Below are 24,229 nucleotides of genomic sequence, written 5' to 3'. Positions count from 1 at the left end.
TTCTATGTGCTCAATGATCGTGGAAGGGAGGAGGGAGTAAAAGAGGGTGGAATTGAGGAAAGGAAGGCCTTTCACAGTAAATACTCAGAGATTTTTCACAATATGAACACTGAAGGTCACACAGGGTATTAGTACAAGCCAAAGGAGGAGGACCTTTGCAGGAACCTGTGGGTGAGTGAGGAAGATGATGGTGGTCATGGGAGGTGAATTGACAACACACGAAGAGTCAGCAAGAAGGATGTGTCCAGGCTTCCTCAAAGAAGTTGGCCCTATAGGGACGATTTTAATGATATTTAGAAAGGAATTTCAGAGAGCCCAGTGCAGTGGGTTGAGAGAAGACTTATTCAATCAAGTTCTGCTGAAAACCTGAAGTTGTGGTCACATGACTTCAGTGTAGGAAATAGCTCTGTGAGAGTTGATTCCAAATCTCCCTCTTGGATACATCTTGAATCAAGTCTTCCTGGGAGATGCTCAGGAACATGACCACCACCAGCACCAGCCACAGTATTTATTTACCCAGTGCTTGCTTTATCACATTCATTCTCCCCCAAATCCTCTGAGGTCTGTGGTATAATTCACTATACCTCATGAATAAAGAAAGACAGGCGTAGGGAGGTTCAGCAGCATCCCCAGCCCTTAGCATCCTCCTCCATGGGCCTCTTATGCCAGCCAACTTGCTAGAACCCATCAACATGTCAGAACATTTTAGAATAACAGGCCAGAACCAGTCTGATTCCCCAGGGTCATCAGAACTGCTTTCTGAGAGTCTGAATACTACTGACTGAAGTGAACTTCCCAGTGGCTCACTGCGCACTGCCACTTGCTCAAGACCAGAAGTTCCACCAGTACCATCCTGCCATGTGGGGGTCCCAGGTGTCTTGCTGCCTCTGACAGTGCAGGTATGAGTTAATGATAAAAATCATAGATCAAGTGAGAGGAAATAGAGTAGAAGGGGTACAGGGAGAGAGAGAAAACCATGCTTTGTATTTAGGAAGCATAATACTATCTAAAATGTCCTGAGAATGAATTTCAGTCTTCCAGACAACATATGTACTTTCAACCTGGGCCCAGATGTTATGATGGAAGAAGAGAAAGACATGGATGGATAACAAGAACATTTGTTGTGTTTATTGGGAAACATAAAACCATGGTAACTGTACAGAAGGAGCTATGAAAATGATTAGAATTCTGGGTAGACAGGGGGTCCTAACTAGAGGGATTCTTGAGGATGGGCCTTATTGCCTCCAAATAAATGTCTTCTCTTTATTGACAGCAGAATGGAGCTGTTGTTGGCCCTCCGAGGGCGATTTCTCCCTGTTAGGGCAGAGCCCACTAGCTCCCTGAGCCACTTGAAGCCTAAGCTCAAGTTCAGACAGCACGTGTTTTCTTCTTCTGAAGGCTCGTCCTCCTCCTTGGGCGGCTCTGAGGAGACTGAGGAGGTCTCTGCAGGGCAGATCTCCTGGCTTTCCATCTGCCAAGACAGAGAGGGTGAGGGATGGACAAGCCACGTCAGGAGCAGTGGAGTCAATATTTACTCCTTTATGGATACTGATTTATTGTTTTAACAGAAATAGCCAAGTGTAAACGCAAAGTTTCTGTACACATAAATCATTAAGCACACACACACATACACACACACACACACACACACACGCACACAAGCGTGAGCGCGCGCACACACACACACACCCACACACACACACACGCGCGCGCGCGCGCACACACACACGTTTGTATTATCGTTAGTCCTTCTCTTTGTTCCTCCCCTCTCTTTCTCTCCGTGCTCCTTGGCACTTTCCCTACACCTCTTCCCTGGCTCCTTTCCTTGCTCTTCTCCTTCCCCCATTGCTCATCTGCTGAGAGACTCGGGTCTACCTGCTTCACAGCAGGTAGAATGACCCTGAGCTGTCCCACCTGGCATCCCCCTCCCTGACCCACCCCTTGCTCTGCATTGAGGCTGCTCGGTGCTCACCTCAACAATTTCGTCGTCCTCAAGCTCAGGAGGCATTTCTGGGAACTGGTCCATGTCTCTGTTTTCTGGTGGGTCACACTTGGGCAAGTCCTCACAAGCTTCAGATTCTTGGTCACTGACCTGATCCATATCGGGAGAGGCACTGGTGCACGGCTGGAGATCCTCCTCCGGAGGAGAATCGGACAGCTCAGAGTCATGGTCTTGGTCAACCTTCTGATTCTCCAGAAATGCCTCCAGATCTTTCATGAGCTCATCCAGGTCCCAGAGGGTCTGGTTTATGCTCTCCTGTGGGCTCTCGTCCATCCTCTGGGAGTCTTCCTTGGGAGTCCCATTAGCTCCCGAGTCTTCCTGGTGCGAGTCCAGATAGGCATCCAAGACCTCGAGGATGGCTTCTTCGCCAGGCTTCTCTGGGTTCTCCTGAATGGGATTTTGTCTCTCCACAGGTTTATTTACACTTTCGGTTCCCCATGCCCCTTGGACAGGAGGCAGCACGTGGCAGGAGGGACCCTCAGAAGTCAGCTCTTCACAGGGTATGATGTCCTCACAGGCAATGCTGTCCTCATGGGGGAAATAGCCCACAGAGAGGCTCTGGTTGGGTGAGGATTCCAAAACACACTGCTCCACGTCAGGGCTGCTGCCCAACGATGAGTCTCCCATGGAGTCCAAGGGCTCAGACGCCCAGTTTCCCTCAGCACTGGAAACTTCAAAAGAAAAGCATTAACAGGTGAAGGTGAGAAGAGGGTCGTGTAGTTCAGCAGATAAATCTAATCCGTTTCCCATTCAGAACTATCCCACTCGGGCAGAAGAGCATCCTATGCTTGCACTCTCCAGTCAAGAGCAGAAGAGGCAGTTCTTTCTCTTTAAAAACTTTTTCTATTGTATAAAAACCCTCTGCACTGAGCACATCCACTTGATACCTCTCCTGCTTTGTCCTCTTTCTGCAGTTGGAAGAAGTGCCAATCATAAAAGATAGTTGTATAAAATTTGAAAAATACAGGAAAGTAGGAAGATGAAAGTAAATACCCCGTCCCACCATCTGGGGTGATAACAGCAGGAAAAGAGTTTTGTGGATTTCTTGAGAATCTTCTCCTTCTTTACATATACATACCTATATGTACATCTGAACTTGTATGCACTCATCCATATATATATATGTTCATGCCACATCAAAGAATGTGAAATTACTCAATTTTATGGCACAGCCTGCAGGAGACACATATATGGCTCTCTGTAATTCTTAACCACTCTCTCATGAACTCTTTTTGAGGATCACCTCTTAATGACCATTAATTTAGGTGATCAATGACGCTTAGATTATTAAGACCACTAACAGTGGTCTTATTAATGATAGTAAACCCCCTTATCCACAAATTTCTGCCTTTCTTCTCATAGTCCTATAGGTTGAATTACTAGATTAGGATTAGAAATATATTAAAGTTATAATTGATACTAAATTACTTTCTAGAAAGAATACAACTATTTAAATGCCCATCCTCCCCTCATCTGATGGCATCTTTAGTCCAACGTTTCCCATGATACTCTAGCAAGTGCTTGGGGGAGAAAATAAACACCAAATGGCTTTCTGTCTGTCTCTCTGTCTCCCCCCCACTCTCCCCCCCACACATACACTTTGGAGACTCTGTCATGTTAGTCTCTTACGATTCCTTTGGAAGGAGATGCTTCCAATTCCTGAGGCATACACAGGATAACTGAAATCCTTCAGATCCTGAGCTAAGTAACTAAGAGGTACAATTGTCAGAAGTCTGTGTTCTGAGAATGTTGGCTACCGTGGAAACAGAAGAACCACATTAGAGCCAGAAGTGTGGAAGGAGGAGTGGGGGATAGAAAATCAAAGACTCATCTCAGTCATTTTTAAAAAAAATTTGTTTTAATTAGTTATGCATGATAGTAGAAAGTATTTTTACACATGGTACATAAATGGAATATAACTTCTCATTCTTCTGGTTGTACTTGATGTAGGATTACACAGGTTGTACAATCATATATGCATATAGGGTAAAAATGGTCAATTCATTCTACCGTAATTCCTACCCTGTATCCCTTCTCCTCCCTTCATTCCCCTCTCTTCTTTCCTAGCCCCACCTGCCATTGTGAATTTGCATCCCCATATAAAAAAAATTGGGGACTTTGTTTCTTTGGGATTGGCTTATTTTGCTTACCATGATATTCTCCAGCTCTACCCATTTACCTGCCAATGCCATAATTTTATTCTTCAAGGCTGAGTAAAATTCCATTGTGTACCTATACCACATTTTCGTTATCCATGCATCTGTTGAAGGACACCTGGGTTGGTTTCATAGTTTTGTTATTGTGAGATGAGCTGCTATAAACATTGATGTGGTTACATCATTGTAGATTGCTGATATATATATATATATATATATATATATATATATATATATATATATATATACATCCTTTGGGTATAAACTGAAGAGGGTGATAACCAGATCAAATGGTGGTTCCATTCTGAGTTTCCTGAGGAATCCTCATACTGCTTTCCAGAGTGGTTGCATCAATTTGCAGTCTTACTTGCAATGTGTGAATGTATATTTTTATCCACTTCCTTGCCAACACTTATTGTTGCTTGTATTCTTGATAATTGGCATTCTGGAGTGGAATATAATCTTAGAGTAGTTTTGATTTGCATTTCTCTAATTGCTGGAGAAATTGAACATTTTTTTCATATATTTGTGGATTGATTGTATTTCTTCTTCTGTGAAATGTCTGTTTAGTTCCTTCGCCCATTTGTTGATTTGTTATTTGGTTTTGTTGTCGTTATTGTTAGTTTTTTTTTTGAGTTTTTTATATTTCCTGGAGATAAATGCTCTATCTGAGGTGCAGGTTGTAAATATTTTCTTCCATGCTGTAGGCTCTCTTTTCACATTATTGATTTTTTTTTCTATGACAAGAAGAAGCTTTTTAATTTGAATCCATCCCATGTATTGATTCTTGATTTTACTTCTTACACTTTAAGAGTCTTATGAAGGAAGTCAGGTCCTCAGCTGTCATAGTGAAGATTTGGGACTACTTTTTTTTTTTTCATTAGGCACAAGGTCTCGGTTCTAGTGCCTATCTTTGATCCACTTTGAGTTCATTTTCAGGCATGGTGAGAGATGGGTGTTTAATTTAATTTGGTACATATGGATTTCCAGTTTTCCCAGCACCATTTGTTGAAGAAGCTGTCTTTCTCCAAGGTATGGTTTTGGTGCCTTTGTCTAGTATGAGAGAACTGTATTTTATGTGGGTTTGTTTCTGTGTCTTCCTTCTGTATCATTGAGCTGCATATTTGTTTTGGTGCCAATACCATGACTTGTTTGCTACTATGGCTCTGTAGTATAATGTAGTGTCTGGTATTATGATGCTTCCTGCTTTCCTTTTCTTGCTAAGGATTGCTTTGGCTATTCTGGGCCTCTTATTTTTTCCAAATGAATTGCATGATTGCCAAAACAAAATTTTAAAGACCTACATGTTGTCAGATAAATAAATCTTCATTCTTCTTTGCTAGTCCTTTTTTCCGTTACTGTAAAATATCTGAGATAATCAACTTTAAAAGAGGAAAGATGTATTCGAGCTCCCAGTTTTGGGGGATTTCAATCCATGGTCAGTTGGCTCAATTGCTTTTGGGTGTTTGATGGGAGTGCAGGGAAGGGGAAGCTGCTAGAGAGAGCAAGGGGTCCCCATATCTTGCTCAAGGGCACATCCTAGTCACCTAACTTCTCCCCACTAGGTTCTGCCTCCTGAAGGTCCACCTACTCCTCAGTGGTGCTGGAGGCTGGTGACGGAGCTTTAAACACAAGGCCTTTGGGGGACACAGCATTGCTGGCTGTTCCAGGTGTAGGTTCCCCTTGTCTTGGTGTCACACCAGGCTCTGCATTAGGCAGTTATAAAATATCAACATTCCAAATGGACTAAATATAGAAGTTAGGAAATACACATGTTGTCTTTTGATGAAAGATCATAAAAACAAAAATAGAACATTTGATTCAATTTTTCTTTAACTTCATTTGTGCAAGTGAAGTTTCCTTAAATACAGTTAATTAAAAAAAAAAAGACCCTTAGGATGATCTGTTCAAAAGCAATGCATTTTATGTCAGAAGGGTCTTGCTTACATGCTTTTCTGTCCTGTTTTTCATCACTTTGAATGTTTGCTTTGTTAATAAATACACCCCTAATTATTCCCTGACTAAACTCTGTTTATCCTGAGAGATCTGAGATTAGAAGACTTCATTCAGTTTATTAAAAAGACACATTAGCAGCATCTATAATAGACTGATAATGCAGATTAATGTGAAAAAAGAGCAAAAACAAAATCCTAACTGAAAAATGGTCAAAGAATATAATAAACAACTTTCCAATGCCTATTAGTGGTTATAAGTGTATTGGTAAATATGCAATCAGGTTTATTAAAATTAAGACAATGAGATACTGTATTTACCTGTCATCAGGCAGATATTAAATAATGACGATATCAAAGAGTAAATAAGGGCTGGGATTGTGGCTCACAGGTAAAGCGCTCACCTAGCACGTGTGAAGCACTGGGTTCAATCCTCAGCACCAAATAAAGTAAAATAAAGACATTGTGTCTCCATGTAACTAAAAAATAAATATTTGAAAAAAAGACTAAATAAGTTATATACAGCTAGTGAAAGAACCAATTGATGCTGTTATTTTGGAGAACAATTTGGCAATTTCTATTAAACTAAAGATGTGTGCACTCTATGATGCAAATAGAGAAATATCTGTACGTGTGTATGTGGGGAGGAGAATCACGATCTGCAGCAGCAAAGGGCAGGGCTTTGAGCCTAGCATCACCGAGCAGTGAGTGGTGATGGCACTCAGGTCCCCAAAGCCTCAGAGCAGGACTTTTCTACTTTCCTGTAAGTATAGCTAGAGTCAGAAGTAAAATGATTTTGGGGCTGGGGATGTGGCTCAAGCGGTAGCGCGCTCGCCTGGCATGCGTGCGGCCCGGGTTCGATCCTCAGCACCACATACCAACAAAGATGTTGTGTCCGCCGAGAACTTAAAAATAAATATTAAAAATCTCTCTCTCTCTCTCTCTCTCTCTCTAAAAAAAAAAAAAAAAAAGTAAAATGATTTAGTCATTCCCTGATTCCCAACAAGCAACTGAAATACTCATCTAAATAGTGCTTCATTTCATGACATTACGAAGTAGAAAATGGGCCATGTGATGAGCACTTTTCACAGGTAAATAATTATTTCATGAAACAATCCAATTTCTTTTTTTTTCATTTTTCTGGACAGAAAGATGAAGAAGTACATCATCTTATCAGCATCTATACCTTTCAGCAGTCTATCAATGGTTAACCAAGATTTGTAACTCTAGGAAGAGAGAGAAATGGAAAACGGCAGCTCTTTTTTTTTTTTCTCTCTCTCTCTCTCCCCTTTAAATTGCTGAGTTAGCAAGGCTAAAAGAAATGCTGATTATCCATTTGGGAACAAGTTTGGGCTGCAGACCAGGGTTAGACAACCTCTTACTCAGTCAGTAAAACTTGGAGATTTTCCAAAATTTTAAATGAAAATGCTGGCAAAAGTAGAGGAAACATGCCTATTGCTTCATGGAGAACAGTCAAGTTTTCCTTAGAGATGGCAATATCAGGAATCTAACCATAAAATAACCAATCTCAAGTAGTTTCTTCACAAATGACCCTGATACAATGCTTCATGACCCTGTGCCAGGGTGTCTGAGTCACACCCCACAGGGGAGTATTGGGTTTCTGTCTTTCTCCCTGCACTCCCAGGGCTGGTGGAAAACCTCCAACATGGTGACACTTGTACTTAATGTCAAACTAGAGTTAAGAGAGTTGTCTAGGAGCCTTATTTCTAGAGCTACACGCTGTCTGAGCTCGACTTTGAACTTACAGAAACCAGGAATGCTAGTTGGTATGTGAGACCAGTTTTCTATGTGAGACCTTTATTCCTAGGGCTTCCATTTCCCTTTAGTCGAATTAATGTAATAGATTGCTCTCCTAAGCTCACATAATATGAGTTTATTAAGCCAATCAATTAGACCAAAATTAGAATGCTTTGGGGAAAAAAAAATCCAGATTTAAATGAGTTCATGTTTTTTTTTTTAACATTTTTTTTTTATTATTATTGGTCGTTCAAAACATTACATAGTTCTTAATACATCATATTTCACAGTTTGATTCAGGTGGGTTATGAACTCCCAATTTTACCCCATATACAGATTGCTGTATCACATCAGTTACCCTTAAACATTACATAGTTCTTAATACATCATATTTCACAGTTTGATTCAGGTGGGTTATGAACTCCCAATTTTACCCCGTATACAGATTGCTGTATCACATCAGTTACCCTTCCATTGATTGACATATTGCCTTTCTCGTGTCTGATGTATTCTGCTGTCTGTCCTATTCTCTACTATCCCCCCTCCCCTCCCCTCCCCTTTTCTCTCTCTACCCCTTCTACTGTAAATCATTTCTTCCCTTTGTATTATCTTGTCTTACCCCTCCTTTCCTCTTATATGTCATTTTGTATAACCCTGAGGATTGCCTTCTATTTCCATGCGATTTCCCTTCTCACTCCCTTTCCCACCCACCTCTCGTCCCTGTTTAATGTACATCTTCTACTCAAGCTCTTTGTCCCTACCCTGTCCTTGTTTACTCCCCTTGTATCAAAGGAGTCATTTGGTATTTGTCATGTTTGATTTGGTCACCCTCCGTCAACTTTTCTTTTGTCTGGCCTGGTCTCCTCTATCACATCATCTCCACCACACACACACACTACTACCCTTGTGATGGTGACTGTACCATGCGCATGACCATTCACACGCACACATTAAAAGACCTCTGGAAGAAGTGGAACCCGTCCGTACACTTTTAACCACAGAATGTTAGTAAAATTTTTGAAAATTAAGAATCATATTTTATTAAAGATTTTTTAAATTTTAAGATGCATCATTATTTAATATACTACAAAAAGAGAAAGTTGCTGCCGTTAAAAAGAGACACTGTGATTTCCATTTTCTTTTTGTCTTTCCTCTTAGAGGGTTACCAGTATTGTTGATTGTTTTGAAGAACTAGCTTTCATTTCATTGATTTTTCTCTATCGTTTTCCTATTTTCAGTCACATAGATGTCTGCCTCTTATGAGTTTTCTTTCTTCTGCTGGCTTTGGGTTTATTTTGCTCTTCTTTTCTAGTTTCTTGATACAGGACCTAGACTATTCAGTCTGACCTTATTTCTAATGTAGCATTTGGCCTCTAAACTTCCCTCTCAGCCCTGCATTACATCCATCTCACATATTTGACATGTTTTAAAATTTTCATTCAGCTCTATGTATTTTAAAATTTCCTTTGATACTTCTTTGAATTACATGGGACTATGATGTTTAATCTTCACGTTTAGAGATCTTCCTATTGCCTTTTTATTGTTGATTTCTAATTAGTTCCATTATGGTCAGAAAACACATTCTGTATGATTTCAACTCTTTTAAATTTGTTGAGGTCCCCCTTCACTGCCCCAGAATATGCTCTGTCTTGGTAAATGTTTCATGTGAACTTCAAAATCCAGTATTTTCTGCTGTTGACAATGGACTGTTTTAAATATATCAATTAGAAACTGTTGGTTGATTGTGTTGTTCATAGCTTCTATAATCTTGCTGATTTTCTTTCTAGTAGTTCTATCAGTTTTGGAGAGGGGGATGTTGAAGTCCCCAACTAAAAACTTATGGTTTTATTTTAATCTTTCTAGCTGTATCATTTTATATCTTATGTAGTTCAAAGCTTTATTATTTGGTGCATGCACACTTAGGATTGTTATATCTTCTCATTGGATTGATGATTTTGTCATTGTTTGTTTTCTTGGTACTGGGAATTGAACCCAGTGGTGCTACATATTCAGTTGTGTGTGTGTGTGTGAGTGTGTGTGTGTTTAACACAGAACTTTGCTAAGTTGCTGAGGCTGGCCTCAAACTTGTAACCCTCCTGCCTCAGCCTCTCGAGTCACAGGGATTACAGGCATGTGCCATGTGCCTGGCAATTTTGTCATTACAAACTTGATGTGGACAAATGGACACCTCTTGGCTCTGGTAACTTTCCATTCTCTGAAGTCTGCTTTGTTAGATATTACTATAGTCAATTTTCTATTATTAGTTTCTATATGTCTATTTTTTTCTATTATTTTGCTTTCTACCTATCTATGCCATTTAATTTGAAGTGAGATTCTTATAAAGAGCACCCAGTTAGATCATGGTTTTTACTCACTCTTCCAATCTCTTTTGATTGGTATATTTAAATCATACTTGCCAATAAAGTAACTCTTGATATGCTCATGCATGAGTCTGCTGTTTTATCAATTATTTTCTTTGGTTCTTGTTTCTCCGTTTTTCTTTTATTAGATTCCGTTGGATTACTTAAACATATTTTTTTGGTAAATTCCTCTTCATTTATTATAGGATTGTTGAATATATCTCTTTTGTAGAGTTGTTATAGTGGTTTTTCTGAGTATTACATTATTAACCACTTTGAGTGCAGTATGAACACATTAATTCTAATCAGGTCTTTTAACTTCTCCATTAAAAAAACAAACAAACAACTTTTCTTGAGTGTCAGATGATGTCATAATTTCTTAAATAAAAAAAGGTATTTGTAAAGTTCATGGAGAATAGCATGGTCTATTACAGTAACTCGTCTTCCCAGTCATTCCTCTGTTTCTTCTTCTTTCCAGATCTTCCAGTGTTTGTTCTTTATCATTTACTTTCTGTTTAAAGAAATTCCTTTAGTGAATCTATCAGAGGAGGTCTGCAGCAAATCCTTTTAGTGTCTTCCCATTGGAGGAGCTTCAAGCCTGCAGGAGCTTCTCTGAATGCCTCCCACATAGCCCACAGTGCTATTTATTTATTTGTCTGTTTCTTTGGTACTGGGGATTGAATGCAGGGGTGTTCACTACTGAGTCCCATCCCCAGCCCTTTTTTATATTTTATTTAAAGACAGGGTCTTGCTAAGTTGCTGAGGCTGGCTTTGAACTTGCAATCCTCCTGCCTCAGCCTCCCAAGCTGCTGGGATTACAGGTATGTGCCACTGCGCCTGGCTCACAATGCTTTTTTTTGGGGGGGGGGGCAGGGGGGCTGGGAACTGAACCCAGGGCCTTGTGCTTGCGAACAAGCACTCTACCAACTGAGCTATACCCCCAGTCCCTCACAGTGCTTTTTGTGTTCAGAAGTTTTATTTTACTGAAGGAGATCTTTTAGAACTTTAGATATAGATTTTTTTTTTAAATTTTTTTTTTAATTTTTTTTTATTGTTTGTTCACAACATTACAAAGCTCTTGACATATCATATTTCATACATTAGATTGAAGTGGGTTATGAACTCCCAATTTTACCCCAAATGCAGATTGCAGAATCACGTCGGTTACACATCCACAGTTTTACATAATGCCCAATTAGTAACTGTTGTATTCTGCTACCTTTCCTATCCCCTACTATCCCCCCTCCCCTCCCCTCCCATCTTCTCTCTCTACCCCATCTACTGTAATTCATTTCTCTCCTTGTTTATTTTCCCATTCCCCTCACAACCTCTTATATGTAATTTTGTATAGCAATGAGGGTCTCCCTTCATTTCCATGCAATTTCCCTTTTCTCTCCCTTTCCCTCCCATCTCATGTCTCTGTTTAATGTTAATCTTTTCTTCCTGCTCTTCCTCCCTGCTGTACATGAAAAAATGCTCACCATCTCTAGCAGTCAGAGAAATGCAAATCAAAACCACCCTAAGATACCATCTCACTCCAGTAAGATTGGCAGCCACTATGAAGTCAAACAACAACAAGTGCTGGCGAGGATGTGGGGAAAAGGGTACACTTGTACATTGCTGGTGGGACTGCAAATTGGTGCGGCCAATTTGGAAAGCAGTTTGGAGATTCCTGGGAAAGCTGGGAATGGAACCACCATTTGACCCTGCTATTGCCCTTCTCGGACTATTCCCTGAAGACCTTAAAAGAGCATGCTACAGGGATGCTGCCACATCGATGTTCATAGCAGCACAATTCACAATAGCTAGACTGTGGAACCAACCCAGATGCCCTTCAATAGATGAATGGATAAAAAAAATGTGGCATCTATACACAATGGAGTACTATGCAGCAATAAAAAATGACAAAATCATAGAATTTGCAGGGAAATGGATGGCACTAGAGCAGATTATGCTTAGTGAAGCTAGTCAATCCCTAAAAAACAAATACCAAATGTCTTCTTTGATATAATGAGAGCAACTAGATATAGATTTTAATCAAATTGAACTTTTGTGTGTATGTAAAAAACATAAACAGGTTAAGATATTCCCCAAATGTTTGTAATTTTCCACAGAATATATATCCTTTCTGTTGCAGATTCTTGGGAATGCAGAAGTGTTTAATAAAAGCACCATTATTATCACTAGGGTATTCTTTCAAACTAGTGATGTCCATTCTACAAGTCTGATACACAAATGGAGACAATTAATGACAAGTATGTCAAAAGTGCCACTTGTTAAAACTCATTAAATAAGTTGCCTCCGTATTTCTAAAATGTCAAAAATACTGTTTGGAATCTCATGTGTTATTATACAGGTTTATACCCCTTCCTTCAGTTTAATCATTTTTAAATAAAATTTTAAAAGGTTTTTATTGGTGCATTATAGTTGTACTAATAGTGGGTTCATTTTGACATATCATACATTCATGGAATATAATTTACTCTATTCAGTCTCTAGTACTTCTTTCCCTTCCCTCCTCTCTAAATTTTAAAGAAAGATGCATCAAATACAAAACATTCTAGAGAAATCTCTGTCTCTGGAAAACTCCTGAACAAAAACCACATCTTCAGTTTAACACAGAATGAAGGGATCAAGGAGAATATTTGCTCTTAATGTGCGCGATGACTGACTAAAACCCTCCTGTTTTCAATGGTCTTTCTTTTCTATCTTAGCACCTTCCCATTCCATTTCCAAGTCAGCAGTTAGGATAGTCTTTCTACAATGCATCTTCTCCTTAACATCCTTTGTTCCACTGCCTCTGGGATAATATACATGTGCAAGTGGCATGTGTATATGTGACTGTACACCTGTGTGAGTGGTAGAGGGCATGCAGGGTGTGCTTGTGATGTGTGGGGAGTATGTGGGCACGTGGCAGACAGAATGATGGTCTCCCAAGGATGTTCATATTTTAATCTTTGGACCCTACAAGTATGTAACGTTAGATAGTGAGGGGGCTTTAGAGATGTGAGTAAGGATCTTTACAAGGGACTACTACTATATATTATCTGAGTGAGCCCCATGTAATGACAAGAACCCTTAAAAGAGAAGGAGGGAGGCCAGACAGAGAAGGAAATGTGATGAAAGAGAGTGAGACAGAGATTTGAACTTGAAGATGCTGTACTGTTAACTTTGAAGATGGAGGAAGATGCTAAGAGCCAAGGAATTTAAGTGACTCCCTGAAGCTGGAAAAGGCAAGGAATTAGATTTTATCTTTGAGATCCCAGAAGGAAGGCCGTTCCACCAACACCTTGGTTTTGGAATTTCTGACCTCCAGAACTGTAAGAAAATAAATTATTTGTATTCTTTTATACAAATATTTTATAATACAGGATGTGTGTGTTTGTGTGAGATAAATCAATCCGGGAGTTTGTGTGTACAGGGAATAGAGAAATCATGCTTTTGTGATGGTGCACAATGAAAATGCATCCTATACTAAGAGAAGAGGGGCAATAATTAGATTTTAAATTTTGTTTCATGTATATGCAACTCATGACCTTTTTTAAAAAGAGAAAGAAAATCACAACATGGTCATTTGCAAAGTTCATTTATTATATACCAATATACACTTCCTGTAATAAAAAAGCCTCCCAATACATTGAACCATCTTATAAATGAAATAAGAAAATAAAAATTTCATCTGTTTACAAATGGGGTTAAATTAACCAGCACAAGGTACCATCTGTATGTCTGCCCTGCAGAATATGTGAATTCTAATCCTGAAAATGGCCACGAGGAAAAAAATGGTGCTTTATTATTTGGCACTGTAGGACTGCTCTTGAATATTTATATAAGTATACAATTGATATTCTCAAGTTAGTATTTTAAATGAAAAAGATTCAAAATATATACAGATTTTACAGTTTTTCAATATTTTTGGATTAATCTTTAATATTTACATTTAAATAAATTCAGATTAAACAGTTTTTAACATTCAGAAGACACATTTTCAACTTTGTTTTGATATATTCTTTTTTTTTTAAGAGACAGTGAGAGAGGGGAGAGAGAGGGAGAGAGAGAGAGAGAGAGAGAGAGAGAGAGAGAGAGAATTTTTTTTTAATATTTATTTTTTAGTTTTTGGTGGACACAACATCTTTGTTGGTATGTGGTGCTGAGGATCGAACCCGGGCCGCACGCATGCCAGGAGAGCGCGCTACCGCTTGAGCTACATCCCCAGCCCCGTTGATATATTCTTTAGAGAAATGAAGATGGAAATATATCTTAAAGATGCTATTTGGCAAATTTTTTCCAAGTAACAGTGCTTAAAAGTTATGATAGTTTCTAGTAATACTCAATTTTCATAGCAAAGTGCACCATTTTATAGTATTATGTCTCTAGAAAATAATACATAAAACAAATATTTCTTTTCTTTGGTACACTCCCAAAGCACTATTGAGATATTATCTATTATGTCATACTTGTATGATACTTATATTTCATACTTGGCTTTACTAACATATAAAATATACAACAAATGTTCTTGCTACTGATTTGACAAAGAAATGAACTCTAGAAGTTCTAGGCAGTGAGTAGTAACTTTTAAATCCATTCTACACAAGTATGTTTTGGAAATGAGCAAGAATGATAGTTTGCATTTCTCTGTAGTGTTAGCACTTTTATTTCTACGGACAATCACTCAACATTGTATTAAATGACACACGAATGTCAGCAAACACCTCCGTAAGCTAAAATGAACCAAATCCTATTTAGATGTGCTAAATTAAAAGAACAACCTTAGCATTGATAATTACAAATAAGGAGCCTGTTTTCTCATAGATGATGATTATTGTAAACATCAAAGAAGAGCATTACTGAACTATGTATAACTTAGGTTTCAAATTTAGAATATCTCCAATAGACAGATGCATACAAATGGATTTCTGAGCCCACCAACTTAATTCCCTGCTCCCACCCCAATAATATAAATGTTTTGACTGTGAAGAAAGAAAACTACACATGTAAAAAATCAGAATCAAATGTAGCATACATTAACATTCTGATGACTATAGAATAAGATTATATACATAAACATATAGGAAATTACAGTTTCCTGCACTGAATGTTTATCAAATAAAAATGTATCAGACAATACTGGGTAGTGTATCTCCACATGACCTGTGGTATTCTAAACATTCTAAGTGAGAATGGAAGACGAGAGGGAGAGCATTGTTCAAGGACAAAAGTATGACAAGACGACTAAGAACAACTTCAAAGCAGATGCTTCCACAGCAAGCAGCTGAGCTGTAAGCATTATTTTTTGTTGTTGCTTAAATTTAAATAAAGCCCCTCTCTATGTTTAATAAAATGTTTTAATATTTACCTAACAATCCACTGAATGAAGAAGTCACTAATTCAATGTTACAAATGGGATGGGCAAACTATCCCTTTAGTGGGACACCAAGTGCTGTTGGCTAGAGTCTGACAGTTCATCTACCTCACAGGGACAAGCTCACAGAGGTGTCTTTCGCTTCTTTCTGTTAGCCAAAAGCCCCAAAGAATTTGGTGTAAGATGTGGAAAGGCATTAAGTGTTGATAGTTTGCCACCAGGGCATTTTAAATTTAATGCTCTGAGAATACAACTATCTGTTACTTTGGGAAGGTGGAGGGTGGGGAGCCAGCTCAAAGGAAAAGGTATTTATCTGATGACCCTTAAATGCAGCCACACTTATTCTGCTTGTATAGCAGCAAAAACACACCTTCATCATCTCACAATGCTCTAGTCAAACCTGGGTAGCAATGTGCACCATGGATTTTAAATACATTAACAACCATTCTCAACAGAAACCATGATTTTCTTTCTCGTAGGTGTCTGGTGATATTAATAGCAAATGTCTTGGGAATCTTCCTTTTATTTCCTATGAGTAACATTCCAATCAAGATAACTCAAATGTCTTGATTTGGGCATAACTTGCAACCACTTCCGACAGAAAAAGAGCATTTTCTCCTAGGTTAGTGATGCTTGGAATTTGGAGGATCGTAGATCCAGTCAAGTATAATGAGTGCCATGCTTCCAATCATGAAGATAATTCCAATCACAAGAAAAATTAAAGCCTGTAATTCAGACAGAATTTGTTAGGGAACAGGAAAACCATATTTAGCTGTTTGTTTTTATAAGTTATTGACATAAGGTGGCAATCCTATTTGCATTCTAAATTGTAATATTCTTAATAACTTAGATGTCCAACAAATCTATTTTGAACCCTAGTTGGGAAAAGAAGGGGAATACAGTATAGTGATTTAACCTAAAATTTCAACAACAGAGTAATGGCTAATTGATTTGGTACATCCAAAGGATGGAATATCTTATGATCATTAAAAAATAAAAAAGAATGAAATTAAGGCATTTGCCTGTAAATGGATGGATATGGAGAATATCCTGTTAAGTGAAATAAGCCAAACTCAGAAACTTAAATACTGAATGTTTTCTCTTAAATGCAGAAGCCAGAGTTCAAAAAAAAAAAAAAAAAAAGGAAAGGGGGAGGGAAGGATAGGATATACTAAAGACAAAGGGAAAACCAATAATGTAGAAAAAGGAGATCAAGAGGCAGAGTGAAGGGATGGTTAAAGGAAGGCAATGAAGAATGAATTCTTAAAAAATCATGTTATGTGCCTATGCAAATATGCCATAGGGAATTTCACTTTTATGCATAAATAAAAAGAATCAACCAAATATAAATAAATAGACAAGTGTAAGGAGTAGAGGAAGGGGAATGGGGGAAGGGAGGAAGGGAAAAGAGGGGCATTATGAACTGAAATTGAATTCCATGCATGTATGAGTTTTTTGGAATGAACCCAACTACTATAAATAACTATAAAGCTCTAATAAAAAAATTTTTAAAAAGTGACAAAAAATTTAAGGACCTACAGAATCTTTTAGGTGAATAAGAGCTGGTCATAAAGAAATAGTACGTATGATACAATTCTAATTTTATAAAGCATGCAAATAAAAATGACAGACTAACATATGTTAGTGTGTATATATCTTGGTATTTACTACTACTTACACATACATATGTATATATACTGTTTCAAATTTTAACATTAGAAGAAGCCTTAAATCAATCTAATTCTATGTATGGGAAAACAGAAGCTTTTTTTTTTTAAACTAGAAAAGGTCTAGGTATTAATTTTACATCTAATCAAACTAAACATGGGTCACCATTAGGGCAAATCACTTGCCCAGATAATACTGCTATCAAAGTCTAGGCAAGATGGATTATATAGAGAAAATTCATGGGTAAGATGGTGGAAAGAGCTTTTGATATCAAACTGTGCTGAACTCTCTGAACAATCCCAAGAGGTGAAAAAATTCAAGGCAAAAATTCAGAGTAATTCAGTAAGAACCATTCTTTTCAAACCTTAATAGAAGACTTTCTTAAGCAGTCACTGAGCATGTTTAATTGTTGGGAAAAAAATATTCCTAGTATATGTTTCTGTAGTACTATATGGAAAAGAAATAGGCACTTCCTAGTTCAATAAGATCATATTTTGTATGTAAATAAGTTAACTGAAAAACAAAGAGTTCTGTTTGGGATCTCAGTTCAAACCAGGGAACAGCAGGGAACTATAGAAGGAGAAAAAAAAAATCAAGGCAACTCTTGGCCCTTGCAAACCTAACTAACATGTTGGAAACATTTGCACCGCTCTATAACACTGGTGGGTCGCCAACTTCCTTCCTGACAATTTCATGTGGACAGTGCAGCTGCAGCTTGGCACTGGAAACTGGTGTGCACATAAAGCACATGTTCCTATAGGGAAAATTCCATGAGCATTTGATGTGAGAGGACTCAACACAAAATATTTGCTATTTGAAGAGCGATATCCTAGATCATTCAAGTGCCAGAACTCATTCCTGTTTCCTCCTACCAGAAAGTTCCAGCCCATCTTTGTTTTTGGGTCCTTGTTCCTTTTTTCATTTTTCCATACCAATCATATTCTCTGGTTTACTCTATGTAGTTAAGAGTAACTTATAATGGGATAAATTGCGAGCCCTTACTTACCCCGACCTTTTGGGGTGACCTAAGAGATTCTTTCTTGACAAGTCTAAGATAAAACGCAGCTGGAAGGATGAAAATCAACATAGTGGCAGCAGAAGACCCTGAGGAGGGAAATGCAGGGCAGGTTACGGTCTCGCAAGGCAGATCTTCCCTGAAAAGCACCAATATAAATAAACCAAATATAAACTTATTCCTGTTCTTCTAAAAGCACGTGCTTAAATCACATAAGTTCATCTTGGTTGCTTATTCATGGAAGGTATGTCTATAAAGAAAATTAAAGTGTACCTAACAGCATAACTGCACAAGTACATGTAATGTATCATAAGCAATAAAAGGCCAAAATAATATGAATTTACAAAGGCTTAGTAATGCAAGTACATACTAAGGAGACAGCTCATCACATTCCCTTCCTAACCACCTCTTACTTTTCAAGTTGCCTATACCTGATTCTTTATAAAGTTTAACATTTAAAATTTGAGCAAATCCTTAATCATCAGACAAAAAATTAATTATACTAATAGACTATATTAACTATACTAATAGAAATAGTATACTATAATAGAAATAGTATACTATAATAGAAATAGTATACTATAATAGAAATAGTATACTATAAAAAAATCAACCTCCTACTCCTCCAAAGAGCTCCTTAATGCTTGGCTGATACTTATAGGTTTGAGAGAGTTTCTGTTGATAAAATCTGTCTTCCTCTTTTCTTTTTTTTATTGGTTGTTCAAAACCTTACAAAGCTCTTGACATATCATATTTCAAACATTAGTTTCAAGTGAGTTATGAACTCCCATTTTTACCCCAAATACAGATTGCAGAATCACATCGGTTACACATTCACCTTTTTACATAATGCCATACTAGTGACTGTTGTATTCTGCTACCTTTCCTATCCTCTACTATCCCCCTCCCCCACCCCATCTTCTCTTTCTACCCCATCTACTGTAATTCATTTCTCTCCTTGTTTTTCCTTCCAATTCCCCTCACAACCTCTTTTATGTAGTTTTTTTATAACAATGAGGGTCTCTTTCCATTTCCATGCAATTCCCCTTTTCTCTCTCTTTCCCTCCCATCTCGTGTCTCTGTTTAATATCAATCTTTTCTTCCTGCTCTTCCTCCCTGCTCTATTCTTAGTTGCTCTCATTATATCAAAGATGTCTTCCTCTTTTCTTGATGACAGAGATAGGAGCCACCTCCAAATCCTGGGTCCATCCCAAGGTGTATGACTTGCTTTCTTTGAGGCTTAGTTTCCTTAGAAAAGGCAGCTGGGCTAAGTGACCTCTAAAAGTAGCTCCCAGTGTCACTAGGGAGGTTAGATGACTGGCACAGCTACTGGAATCTAGTAGGGCTGCTGGGAGCCTGAGATGGACTAGGGATTTTGACCACCCAGCACTGGCTTCCTGATCACCATGTAAGAAGGTATAAATTTAGGCTGACTAAAAGTCTTCCTGAAACTTACCTATGAATCCAAAGATGTATTTTATAGTCGGCACAAGGATGACCAGAACATTATTAAGTATGATAATCATGGCTGCAATCAGGAAGTGTCTTATCCAGCTGAAGGGTCTTTTGGGAAATAACAATGTGGTCACTGATGAACGAATCTGCAAGCACAATGTTCAATGGCAAGATCATTTCTTTGTTTTTGACCTTTTCTATTATTTTCAGCATTCTCATCCGTCTAAAGCATTTTATTTCTTTTTCCCTTGTTTCCCAGAAAATATCCTGATGCTTTTTTCCCAATATTTTATTTGTGTTTAAAATATGCATAACATAAAATTTACCATCTCAATCATTTTTTTAGTATACAGTTCAGTGGCATTAAGTACACTCATGTTGTGCCCATTTCATGCTGATTTTTGATGTCGGAGGATAATGTTATTTTTCTGTGGTTGTATGCTCACTTTCTTATTTTTCAGAATTGTGGTTAAAAGAACAGATAAGATATACAATTCAGAGACAGTAAAAGCCTTGTAGATGGGCATCTCATCAGACTGGTTAAACACTAATGGCATGCACTGAATTGATTTACACCTGAGTGTAAAAGGAATTTCTACAAACCTGGGCTTTTCTTAATTTTCCTTTCTATTTAGCATTGTTTTCCTTCTGATATTTAAAACAATGTACTTTTTGTGCTTGTTCCTTTCTTTTTATCTCCTCTTACCTCCCCCACTAGTATAGGATAAGCCCACAAAAGGCAAGGAATAGAAAGAATTTAATAATTTCAACATTCCTCAGAGTTTCTCGTTTAGTGCCTGGCATGTAGCAGGCACACAGTAAATGCTGAAATAAATTGACAGTAGGAGTCTCTTTTTTCCCTTCAGAGTCCTTGACAGATTTCAGCTTTATTTCAGCAGCTGAAACAAGTGGGCAGAGAGTCAAGAGAGGCTCCGTTGGCAGCAGCCGCTCAAGTTACTGTGGTGTGAGTGGATAGAGAGATCCCTGTGGGCAGAGGGAGGGAGTGCATTATGTTTGTACAGCTTAGCAAAGCTGAAGCCTGCTTATCTTTGGAATCTGTTAGAAGACACTTCTTTGACTTAGTGGAATTACTCTACTGGCGTTTTAATACATGAGTACTTCAGTTAAGCTAAGACTCCACTTTTTTAGAAATGCCTGCACTGGTTTTCATTAAATAATTTTAGTTCTGAAGTCTTTTTAGGGTGTTGAGATGGGAACTCATTTAAAAGAAAAAATGTGAGATACATTTTGCAACATGCATGAACAACCAAAAAAATGCATTGCTCACAGATTCTCACGCGACATTCCATTCATACCTCTCCATCAAAAAATTGAAGCCATCTGTTTAGGTTGAAAAGGGAATTTCATTTCTAGAATGGCAAACCAGATAATCCCTGAAAATGGCTTAGGAATGACTTTACAAGGAATTTTTTAAAAACTGGATCAGTGAAAATTATGAAACTCATTTTGAAAAGCACACTAAGGAAAGGAACATGGTTGATGTCATTTCCCCCAGCAGGCTGTAAGTTCTACATTATGTCTTACAATTAGTGTTTCATCAGTATTGTCCAGAGTGATCTAATTAGCAGGCTTAAAATAAGTTTTCTGTGATACATACAGTGTGCTTAAGGACTCGACTGACAGTGCTAAACTTACAAACAAATCAAAGACAGGTTCTGTTTTCAGGCAGATGTCACACTTATGTGCTTTGTAATCTTTGTTACAATGGTGCATTCAATTCAGTAAGCGAGTTAAAGCAATCCTATATAGGTATAGGGCCTCTGAGTATAAATGCAGCATCCTAAAGTCTAGTGGCTTCTAAAAAGAGTTAGGTTTTGTTTCATGATGGTAGGTTGTGTGCAGTTTTAGAGAAAATATCAGATGATAAAGGACAGAAGATTTACAGGAATAATAGGTAGGATGGTTGGAGTAAAGGGTGAAAGCTTTGTCTTACTGAGTAAGGATTAAGAAAATCCTGAACAAAACCAAAGGAATATGGAGTTGCCAACAGATTCCTGAAGAGGGCAACAGAGTGAAGAGTGAGGGAGGCTGGTGGTGGTGGTGGTGATGGAAGGGAACAGGAAGGGAACATTCATCCTATGTTAACACGCTGCCCTTTTTGAGTCTGGGACCAAAGGTCCTCAGGGCCTCTGTTCACTAGTGTTGAGACAGAGACAACTCTTATTACCCACAAAGGCTTGTCTGCTCTTCTATGTTTCCATGTGCCCTTTTCTCTTTTGACATAAACTGATAAGAATCTGGAAATGTGGGTCAGATGCTGCAGGTGGAGAAAGTCCCCAGCAACACCCAGGGCCTCTGACCCAGTGTGATTCCAGAAAGGTTCTGTGCAGCTTTAGAAAAAACAGTTATTGAGAGCCAGCCAAGTACAGCCAGTTAGGAGGTGGTGTGTTCTGAGGAGTGGACCCAATGTGAAGGTCAGAAACCCAGAGGCATTGTAGAAAGAGAACGCTAATCAATCAATCAATTAAATTCTTCCATGGTTTAGACTCTTGCACTTTGCAGGATTGCTTAGGGCAAGAGTTTTGCAAATACCTACACTACTGCAGTTCATGGCAACATGTGCCATATTTCTATGCCCGTATCTGTGCAGGCTTCAAAACACAGGGGATTTGAAGGCAATACAAGTGAGAAGAAGAATGATTTTACTATAAGAAGATGAAATAGAAGTAGCTAAAGAATTTGAGATGTGATCACTTCTTTAAAATAAAGTACAGCAGGTGGAATTCGAGTCTGTGTGTTTACGATAAACTATGGTGACATGTGAACTTAACTACATAAAGGGAAGCACAAGCTGAAAACAGGCCTGTCATAGGCCCCTTCCCCACTACTCAGGAAATAAATGTGGGGCTGCTAGGGAAAAAGCTGACCTAATTCACTTCATTTACGCATGTATGCATTTGACATGAAATAACTATGTGCCTTATACAAATAAGGAAAAATACTAATCCAATTGGGGAAAAGAAGATAATAGTGTACTAAAAGGAAAACAAGTGAACAAACCCTATTCTATCTTCTTGAGCTCCCAAGAAAGAGAGCCCCCAGTTATCATTTGTTGAAAGAAGGGGAACACAAAATAATAGCTAACACTGATACATTTTAATCCAGACTAGGTTTATTTGTTTTATTGTCTGAACATGGGAACATCAAAGCAAGTAAAATTCTTAGTGGTCAAGGATTTCTTAATACAAAGAATCCTGGCAGGAGAACTATGCTGGGGCTCAGCATTTGACACACTGAAAACCTTGGTCCTAAATTATAAGAAAGCAAATAACCAAAGACAACACTTAACAACTTCTATCACCACGAAAAAGTCTCTGAACTTAGTCTTGTAGGATTTGATTGGGACAAAGAGGTTTCACCCACTTATCTGTCACCATCACAGATATGGATGAATCCATCACATTCACAGGGATTTGATTCACTTAACTCATATCCTCACCCAAATTGAATTCATGGTACATCAGCAAGGGAAACAGCCTATGCTTTTACTAGAAAAAGCAGTTTATACATTTCAAGAAAATGCAAGGTAAATTTTAAAAGCCATTGTTCCTTTGCAAATGTTACAGGGCCCATCCTTTTTGCCAGTCACCATTCACATACCCAGTCTCCAGGGACTTGTAAGCCAGTGGGGAAGAGGGTACTTATGCAGATCATTTTATCATAACACTGTGCAAAATGGTGCCTAAATGCTAATGTTGAGTGAAAATGCATAATGAAAGATAGTGATTAGTTACTCTTCTCAATTTTGGTTCTCATGACCAATTTTGATTTCAATGGCTTTTAATGTTTACAAACTATTACTATTCCTCATGATCAGATGTATTCCAGTGATTTCTCTCTCACATGGGGAGATGAGGCTTTTTCATGGTGAGATGAAATGCTCACCAATACATGAAAGGCTAGCCAGGCACACTGGCACATGCCTGTAATCCCAGCAGATGGAGAGACTGAAGCAGAAGGATTACAAGTTCAAAACCAACCTCAGCAACTTGGCAAAGCCCTAAGTAACTTAGTAAGACCCTGTCTCAAAATAAAATATAAAAAGGGGTTGGGGATGTGGCTCAGTAGTTAAGTGCCCCTGTGTTCAATCCCAGGTACCAATAAATAAATAAATAGGCTGACTTGACTTCCCATTCCAATAGTAGTAGCCGTTGGTGGTATTATGCAATAAGCTTCACATCCTAGCTACATGATCATGGCCACACCCATCAATCTCTTGACGACCCAGCATGAAAACACTGTTTAAGGCTTATGAATAAAGAAACACAGAAGCATATAATAGAGTCCCTTCATCAAATGCTTTGATTCAACAAGGCTGTGAGTGCCTCCTCCGAAATTCGGTGGTATCTTGACCCACAAAAAAGAAGAAATCCAAATATTCTTTTCTCATTGAAACAGCTTGCTTGGAAATTTTATCCTGTAGCACACCTTCTGGTTTACAGCTGTCTTTTGCTTTGTATGCAAGCTGGAGCTGATT

General features: G+C 38.3%; 2 protein-coding genes across 6 annotated transcripts in view; both read right to left on the bottom strand.

Moving 5' to 3' along the window:
- Positions 1–1,210: 1,210 nt before the first annotated feature.
- On the bottom strand, positions 1,211–2,629 carry LOC144255006 (uncharacterized protein C12orf71 homolog). Its single transcript, XM_077799065.1, has 2 exons — positions 1,973–2,629; positions 1,211–1,471 (listed from the first exon to the last, which is right to left on the bottom strand). The coding sequence occupies exons 1-2, from the start codon at positions 2,627–2,629 to the stop codon at positions 1,211–1,213; spliced, it is 918 nt and encodes a 305-aa protein (XP_077655191.1).
- Positions 2,630–14,167: 11,538 nt separating this feature from the next.
- Slc38a4 (solute carrier family 38 member 4) overlaps positions 14,168–24,229 on the bottom strand; it is a 63,490-nt gene continuing 53,428 nt past the window's right edge. For all 5 annotated transcript variants that reach the window (XM_026400660.2, XM_026400659.2, XM_026400662.2 and 2 more), the window contains 3 exons: positions 19,733–19,877; positions 18,268–18,365; positions 14,168–16,318 (listed from right to left, as the gene is read on the bottom strand). In XM_026400660.2, the coding sequence (XP_026256445.1) occupies positions 16,217–16,318; positions 18,268–18,365; positions 19,733–19,877 (345 nt within the window). In that variant the 3' untranslated portion in view covers positions 14,168–16,216. The remainder of the gene's footprint in view (positions 16,319–18,267; positions 18,366–19,732; positions 19,878–24,229) is intronic.

This window comes from Urocitellus parryii, chromosome 5, assembly GCF_045843805.1.
Source record: "Urocitellus parryii isolate mUroPar1 chromosome 5, mUroPar1.hap1, whole genome shotgun sequence".
Classification (NCBI taxonomy): Eukaryota; Metazoa; Chordata; class Mammalia; order Rodentia; family Sciuridae; genus Urocitellus; species Urocitellus parryii.
This window is presented reverse-complemented; position numbering and strand designations above follow the sequence as displayed.